The following is a 9,406-nucleotide window of genomic DNA, read 5'->3' as shown; positions in this document are numbered from 1 at the left end:
ATTATTGGAACAATTTTTAAAACTTGAATGGGGTCTGAAGATCAGATGGTAGTAATATGTCAATATTAACTTCCTAATTTTGATGTTGTATTGTGGTTATACAGAATTCTTTTTGGAAATACAAAAGTACTAGAGGGTGATACAGCACCATGATAGCAACTTACTCTTAAACGGAAAAAAATTTATTTGTACAGTATTTACAATCCTTCATAAGTTTGAGATTTAAAAATTTTTCTTAAAAAAAAGCATAATGCAGAAAACTGATCAATAGAATTTTACTTAACGAGTTGATAAAGGAATTCAATGTGATATATATAACTCTAAAAAACATAATTTTAATCATGTTGAACTTTGTTCAATTCCTGTGTCCACTGTGCACATACATGTTTTTCAAAACTGTTTTTGTTTTGTGTCATTAATTCCCTCAGAAATTTTTCTCATGACTTTCAGAATCTTGTTTAAACACAAACACACACCCACACACCCTATTATGAGAGTGAAATGTTTATAGATGCTATGTGGTAAAGTTATCTGAATTTTTTTTTTGAAATCAAACAAAAATGTAGAGATCATTATAAAAATAACTTCTCCCCCTTGTGGCAAAAATTGAAAATACATTGCACTGGAGAATCCTAATAGAGAGGCACTTAGTATTATTCCTTATAAAATATTTTTACATAATTCAGTCAATCCCCATGTTATCTTCTAAATGGTACATGGTATTTTAAAAAAATATATACTTAGAGGTAGCTTCACAGTGTTCTTTAGGTCAGCATTGTCCAGATTCTATTTGGATAACATTCTCTGCAGCAAAAATCTGCAGGTTTGATAGAAATGCCACAAAAGGCTAGAGTTCAAAGGAACCAAAGTTACTCACAGTATAAAGATTAAAATGATAGGCAGGAAAAAAAGGGATGGCTTCATTCAAAGGCACTCACCAATTTAAGATTACAAGGGCATCAGGAAGGCTTCCCACCTCTCAAAACCTAATCTCAAAAATCTCAGAGTCCACCACTGGAGATTAATTTCTTTGAGTTAGTTCTATTCAATCTTTACTTAGTTTATTAATATAAAGATATGCTGAAAGGGATAAGACATTTTCTTCATTTAAGATTCCCAATGGTGAAAACAAAGAAACTCACTCATCTGAGCTATAAATGAAACTCAACCCTCCACATTTCTTCCTATTAAGTCACCAGGCATTGATAATTCTATGTTTTACTGACCTTTCACTGATTATAAAGTAATTTAAGTGGTTTTTGAAAGTAAACTTAATTCCAGTTTCAGACTTTTAAATTAAAAGTGGCTCAGTTGGATACTGTCTCTTAAACACAGTAATATAAATATTAGTATCTTGGCTAAAATGAATTATTGACAATTTTAATACATGTTGCACAGTACATATTAATATAGAAAAATACATGTTATCAGCAGCATAATGTTGACTGTGTTCTAATCCATTCCACCTGCTCAAATATTAGTGCAAATAATTATATATTTGTAATGCATCACTGCTGTCTAGCACAAATCTATGCCTTCTGAATAAATGACTTTCCTCTGAAGTTGTTTGCTATTTGAAGTATGATGTGATATATTCTTATTTAAATTGGCTTTTTATGGTGAGGCAATCTGCAACCTTCTAAAACCACTTAGAAAATGAGCAAGTATGTTTAATTACTTGTCTTTCCCCCAAAAGTGATATTTAATCACAAAAACTAAATTTTACTGGCACCTATCAAATAAATAGGGATAAAATACATAGGGCCTAGTTTAAAAATATGAATTTTGTTAAGCCCAGGGTTATCAGTCTAGCTATTTCAATTCACCAATTAAAATCCCTATTTTCTAAGTATCAGGTCTCTTTCCAGTATACACTTCAAAGGTTGTTTCCTCCCTAAATTTGGAAAGAGAAATGACTGATCAGTGGTAGAAATAAAAGGTGAGTTAACGGCAGTTTTTAAAACTCTTAACATGCAAATTTGATTACATAATATGACTATCTATTGCTAATATACTAAATACTTTTTGCCCTACATTCACTCCAACAGTAGCCATTTAAAAACTACCAATGCACTAAGCGCTTAACAGAATGGGCAAGCTTATGACATTTTAAAACTATCTCTTTGAACTTAAAAATACTGATTTCCTCATATCTTCCAAAGTAGAGTTGTCATTTACTCCTGTATTACAAAATATGGTACAAAATACCTGGACTCTTTCTATTGTGAAAATTATTAAGCAGAAAAAGTATTACGATTATATAAAACAATACTCAATAAAAAGAACTTTGTGATGGATAGATTTCTATTCGGTATAACATAAACTTAATATACAATTAAAATTTTATGACTATACTTAATACAATTTTAAAAACCAAACTTTAAAAAAAGTATGACCACGCATTGAACACATTAAAAAAAATACAATAGTAAATTATATTGACCCTGTATACCAACTTCATAATCTATTAATAAATGCTACAATGAGATCCAAACATTGGATGAAAAGATTAAGCAAAACTAATGAGCCTATCAAACTAAAGGACCTATTTAATGTTACATAACAAGAATAGTATATAGAACATGAGAGTAAGTAAGAAAGATTTAGATTTCAAACTGAGCCTTTTACCAATTGTAGACCTTGACTGGTCTACTTACCTTTTTGTGCCTTAGGTTTTTCAGCTGTCAAATGGCAATAACAGTACCCAAATTCTATGGTTGCTCTGGAATCAAATAATATATGCAAAGGACTTAGCATACAGTGTGAGCCTTAAATTTAAAAAATGTAGCCATAATTTATTATGCATTAAATTTTTTAGACTGCTAACTGTTTTTACTTCATGTAGAACTATTTAGTCTAACAATATGGACTGGTCTTTTCTTCCAAAGTATATATTACAGGATCTCAAGCAGAGAGAAGTAATATAGAAACTGAATATAAACCAATCGGATGAAAACACAGAATGCTTTGTATGTCAAATTCCCATTAGAAATCAGGAGAATTCAGCATGCCTCTGGAAAACATCTCACACTTCTGAGAAATCAAGAAACAATATGTGGGTAATGTGCAGAATAATTTTGCATCAAAAGAATGTTAATCTCCCTGATGTGAGTTTTTGTAGTCACCAAAAACTATGTACTGAGTGGACCTTGCTATCTCTCACATACAGTACAAGCATGCCCTAGCCACTATCCTACAAACATGACTAACTTAAGGGGTTTTGTGGCATTTTAGGAACCAAAATCTCTTTACTCAGATACTTGTAAATATTTACCTTCATAAGTGAGAAAAAAGTATTTTAAGGAAGCAGTAAATTCTCCATTTGGAATCAATCTACTGGCTGATAATTAAATTATTTCATTGTGAACCAGAAGGCTGGTATTCAGAAGAAATATTTAAAAAGAAAAAAAAAAACAGTGAAATATTTAGAAGTGAAAGGGGAACAGAATAGTCTAAAGTATAACATAAATTAACCTACTTTAGCAGCTCTTTTTTAAAAAAGGAAGATCCTAAGGACTTGCAACTATGGCAATCCTCAAAATGAGACCAGTAAGTATCTTGGAATGGTTAGACTGTCATCTGTCTATGGATTCATCCAGCTGTTATTTAATAATTCTTCTTAAGGACTCTTCATCTACTCTGGTAGACTGTCATTTTCAACATCATAATTTAGAGAAGTTACGCTACCTTCTTAAGCCTGTGTTCTATATTTCACATAATATATTCAAGTTTTAGAAAAACAATTTGCAGTGTTTTACAGCATATTTTCAACTTTGATACATTATCTAAATATCGCATGTTAGCTCGTGTGGAACTGTGGAATACTGCAAAGATTCCCCTTATTTAAATGTTGGTTAAAGTTAATAATACACAAACCTCCATTATCTCCACCTAAAATTTTACAATGTGCATATGAAAAACATTTTACTTACTGATCATCTCTTTCAAGCCATAAGTTTTGGGTAAAATTTTATGATAGCTATAAATACGAAAATACTTTAAAAATCAGAATACAAAGAATGCATATACCTTCACACAACACTTTTTTTTTTCTTACAGAAAGACCATCTGTTTTGGCTAAATTTCTTATCTTGGTTATACAGGCAAGTATTTTTCTGCTAAAAAAGGAAGTAAGAAGATCTATGCTATGAGAAATAAAAAACATCTTAAAATTTTAAATAAAAAAATCATTTATAAAATTCAGGATGGATGGTCTTAAAATGTAAAAAGAGTGAAAAAAACAATTGTAAGGAATTTGTTTATTGAGCATTAATATTAACATTTCTAAATTATGTATTCACTCATGAGTTTTCTTTGTCAATGTCTTGTCAATGGACATAATGAAAACTTGCACAGAACTCAAGCATGGAAATAATAATTAACAAAATATCTAAGCAACAAGTATATGCTTTACATTTTAAAAATTAATCCAAACAAAAAATTTGAAGCGATTCTCTGATTAGGAAGTCTTAAAATGTTATCTCATGTTTTATTTGAGATTTTTTTTTTTTTTTTTTTTTTTTTTTTTTTTACAAATTGACACTGTACAAAGAACTCAAATGGCCAGTAAAACTACTGCCTTAAAATTGTTGGCTTTAAGTAACAGAGGTATAATTTGAATTCACATCAGAGCTTTCTAAAATGGCAATAGTACAAGCATATGACTTTCTCTAGTATCCAAAACCTGTTCTGGCTCTCCCTTGGCTAAAGAATAGAAAATCAGACAGCCTTCTAAAGCTGCCACAATGTCCTAAAATGCTTTGACAAAAGTTGGCATACTTCATTTCCCCTGCTTACCTTGATAACACTGGGCTAAACATAAAATGAAGTAAATTCAGTAAATACTAACTTAAACAGTAGTTAGCTCTGGAACTAGAAGGTTTGGTAAAGTTGATTACCATTCAGAATAAGGTTCTCAGAAGAAAAGCAGTTTTCCAAACAAAATTAGGCCAAAAAGCCTATATTAAAGGAAAAATGCCAAGAATGAACATTAAAGTTTCACTACATATAATTTAGAATATATTCTTGCAGAGCAAGTTTATAGAGTTTATAGAATGGCCTTTCTAAATTTTCACTTGATGTTTAAAATTTTATAAGTGATTTATTATGTCACTAAATTAAATTAAGCCAATTAACTATATCCAAGTAGGAGTGACTTCACAAATGCCTTGAAAAAGAACAACAGACCTACAGATATGAAAAGCAACCAGTCTTTGCAAAGCTTATCTCCAGACTAAGAATATACAATATCTATCAATTCCCAATTCCTTTTAAAATAGAAGACCACCTGCATGTTCAGCCATCCCATCTTATTCAAGTTTAGCATGAATAGAGAAATCTTAACGGACTGCATTATTGCTAACCACTGTCAATATTTCTCATATACATCTTTTAGACCATACCTCACTTTTTTTTTTTACTTCCCTTATAATATTAAAATAATGAATAAATACGATTCTTTAGTTAAGGTCTGCTACCTTATCTAAAAGTGAAATACAAAATAAGGTAGTTTTATTAATTCCTTGCTAGAATTGGCTTAAAATCTATTTACCAAATAAGAAATAGTAACTTTAAGTCTTACCCAGAAAGCAGACATATTATGAACCACTTCTAATATCTACATAAAACATTTCACCATTTTAATTTAATTTATGACATTTTTCTTAGAATAGTATTATTGTTATACCTCAGAAAAAATCCAATCAACCTACTACGGAAGTTATGCTGTTAACCTTTTAAAAGAGGCAAAAAATTCTTCAGGAAAACTTAAAATAACTTGATTAACAATTACCAGTGCTAAAAAGGACATTAAAGTTGTTGAATAATAAACTTGATTTTGCTGTATTTCACCTATTATTAATGAAAAACAGAATGGTAACATTTCCAAATGGAATATGTTAAAGAACAAGAACTACAACACTGGTAATATTTCATTTGCCTTCTGATACCAACATTTTCCAGAATGAAAACAGTCACACATAGTTTTAAAGAATCTGAAATTTATAAGCTCAAGAATGGAATTAAAATTCAACTTGGTGGGGGGGAGAGGGGTCGGGGGAGGGGGGGGACAAAATATAGCTAGTGGTGTCCAAACATCACATAAAACCTTAAAGGTAACCATGGCTGCTGTTTTCTTCCAAACAGTCATTTTTTCCATAAAATGTTGGCTGTGTCATAAGGAGTCTCCTGTGCTTTCTATCAACCAAGGCCTGCTGAAGTACAACACATTCCCTTTGTAAATTCAACCTCAGCTGAAGTGTCGAGCAAGGCGGGCAGATCTATAGTCAGCACGAAGTTGTACGAAGGAGTGAAGTATGTTCTTGTCCAGATTAGCAAGTTGTTCTCCTGAGCAGACTTGCTTTAAATTGTCTGGGGCAACTACCAGAAGATTGCAAAGTGCATGCAGAGTATCAAAAAGATGTAATACCAATGGAATCTGAATTAAGAGAGGAAAAAAAACAACATTGAAACAAAATAATTTCCCGTTTTACAATTAGTTTGTAACTTCTCACTTAGGCCTGGAGGGCTAAACTCAAAGATTTCAGTAGTTACATAAACTCTATAATCTTTTAAAAAGGTATTATGTCAATTTCTTTCAATAGTAACAATCATTTTATACTTCGGTGGACTAGAACTAGTTATCATTAATATAGTACTTTTCTTATATAATTTAAAACTTAGGAAAAAATGATTTCAGCAAGACATACACGAACAAAGAGTATTATTTTCCTAATGTGTGACATATACAGCATTAGCCATGGATGTCAATAAGGCCGGGACTGTGGAACTGAAAATAAAACATGACGCAAAATGTGTTAATATTCATACAATATCAACAAAAGTTACAAACTTTTCACTAGTTATTACATAAAAGTAAATATACATTTTTTAACAGTCTGACTTACATTCCTGACCCTATTTACAAGTTTGATATTTATGTATACATACCTTGAAGTCTTTGGCACATTTCCTATATTCGGCTACATCACAAATTGCTAACATGCCACCCATACAACTGTAGGAATATTGTTGAAGATGCTCATAAATAAGTCGATGAAAACGTACTCCAAGTTCCATTAAAACTGTGTCAACATTCTTCCCATCCATGGAGTTTTTAATCTTCTCCACTTGTTTTCGTACATAAGCACAGACTTTTACACAGGCCTGTAAAAGTTTTTCTACAGTTATTATGTAGAAATGTATATTAGCTTAGCTAAAGAGAAAATACATACAGTTTCTCAGTAATCTTGAAGTATAAAAAAAACCTTAGGGCACAGTAAGATATACCAATGAAAATGTTAACAAAGTATTAATAAAGCAGATATTCTTTGAGCAAATTGAATCATTTTACTTACATTAGTATACTGAATTAAAACATTGTTTTCATCTTCTGGCTTAAAATCTGTTTTCTTTTGTTCTGCAGCCAAGATATGCTTCATTTGTCCAATCATACAATTTAATGTCCTAGAGAATTAAGAACACAATATATTTAATCCATTTAATTTATTGTACATTTACTTTTATATTACTTGTGTTAAATTAAAATTATTTAATTTCATGCCACCATAAAACTATTTTGCTCTTGGTAAACTCTAGATTTTAGAAAAAGTAAATTGTACGTCTTAATATCAAAGAGCTCTTGGTTTTATCATCTTCCTGCTCAAAACAGAGGGCAGATTCTTTGAACAATACTTTATTTAACAAAATCTTAGAAGCCTGTTACTAATTCATTTCCTTAACAACTAAGGATCTTCAAAGGCAAAACAATGCACAAGTTGAATACTCCTTATCTGAAATAATTGGAATCAGAAGTGTTTTGGATTTTTTCAGATTTTGGAATATTTGCATATACATAATGAGATATCTTGGGGATGGGACCTAAATCTAAACATAAAATTCATTTATGTTTCATATATACCTTACACACAAAGCCTGAGGTAATTTTATACATCATTTTTCATAATTTTGTGCATGAAACAGAAGCATCAGAAAGCAAAGGTGTCACTATCTCAGCCACCCATGTGGACAATCAGTGGTTGTCACCATCACACCTGACTCTGAGTTTACATGCTACCAGAGAACAATCATTTTTTTACATTTATTCTCATGTAAGTACTTAACAGTAAAAAATAAGACATGTCATTAGTACAGTGAAAAAATAATGTCTTCAGGGTAACTAAGCACAGTGGCAACATCATAATACTTGTATTGGCTATTAAACAGCAGCAACAATAAATGGCAGGCTTTCAGTCTCCACTATGATGCTGTATTTTGATTAAAAGGTTACTGTGCACTGTAATTTTTTTTTAGGTGAGAATAAACATCCAAAGCAATTGAGGGACCAGGAAACAGGTCCTCTAGGGATGAGGAGGCATTCTGCTGAATGGCTTTTTAAATGTTTCCTCCAGTCATCTGCCACATTAACAAGAGTTTTTGTCTTAGAAGTCTCTCTTTAATTTTTACAAACTGACATGATTCTTTGTTCTGTTATGAATGCATGCTGCTCTAATCCTTTACTAAGCCTATAGCACATTTACTTCTCTATCTACGGGTACTTTCTCGGCAGTGTTGGCAACATCATCTTAATCATTGCTATTATCACGATCACCTTGATTCACAACCATTTTGGCTATTTCATTATCAGTCAATGAATGAATAACTGGAGCCTCAATACTGATGTTAAACCTCTTCAATTTTTCGGCTTTGTTCAGCTAACTGATGAACTCTGAAGGTATATTTTTTGCATATGTGAACAGGTCAGACATTTTTTTCCTCACTTCACATACAGCAAGAATCCTTCAAAGTCATTACTTTGTTCATCATCATCACTAAACATAGTCATAGGCCAGGCACGCACAACTATGTCTTTAGTCATTGTGTTCCAAGTGTTGGTAACAGCACATAAGGCATCCTTCATGCTAAACTCCTGAAAACCTGCCATACCCATACCTCTATTCACTGCTGCTAGCATGCTGCACAAGAAAGTATTTTTATAATTATTCTTCATTGATCTAAGAAGATCCTGGTCATAAGGCTGAATTAATGAAGCTACATTTGAGAAAAAGTACAAACATTACTTTTAATGAGAATTTCATCTGGAGGATGAGCAGAATTGTTGTCAAATGACAAATCTTGTAGTTGTTATCCAGCCCATCTTCTCTGCAGGAAGAGCAAGCCACTAGTACAAAATATTTATGAAACTAATCAGAAAAAATGTTGCTGATAATACATGTATTTTTTAAGCATAATAATGGACCAGCAAGAAATTCACTCCTTGAAAACAGTGTGGATGCAAGATTTTGCCTATTACAGCAATTTTATACTTATGCGTGTCTGCTTCATTAGTACATCCCAGTATATTTATGCTGCCTTGGCATCCATAATTCCTAAGGGGCTGCCTCATCAG

At 31.6% G+C, this 9,406-nt stretch overlaps 1 protein-coding gene across 1 annotated transcript in view; it reads right to left on the bottom strand.

The window, feature by feature from the left end:
• Positions 1–2,365: 2,365 nt before the first annotated feature.
• The window catches only part of EXOC5 (exocyst complex component 5), a 62,537-nt gene continuing 55,496 nt past the window's right edge, over positions 2,366–9,406 (bottom strand). Inside the window, exons 16-18 of the mRNA XM_012785614.2 lie at positions 7,356–7,464; positions 6,949–7,164; positions 2,366–6,436 (exon numbers count right to left, since the gene is read on the bottom strand). Of these exons, the coding sequence (XP_012641068.1) occupies positions 6,248–6,436; positions 6,949–7,164; positions 7,356–7,464 (514 nt within the window). The 3' untranslated portion in view covers positions 2,366–6,247. The remainder of the gene's footprint in view (positions 6,437–6,948; positions 7,165–7,355; positions 7,465–9,406) is intronic.

The sequence above is a fragment of the Microcebus murinus genome, chromosome 6 (genome assembly GCF_040939455.1).
Source record: "Microcebus murinus isolate Inina chromosome 6, M.murinus_Inina_mat1.0, whole genome shotgun sequence".
Classification (NCBI taxonomy): Eukaryota; Metazoa; Chordata; class Mammalia; order Primates; family Cheirogaleidae; genus Microcebus; species Microcebus murinus.
This window is presented reverse-complemented; position numbering and strand designations above follow the sequence as displayed.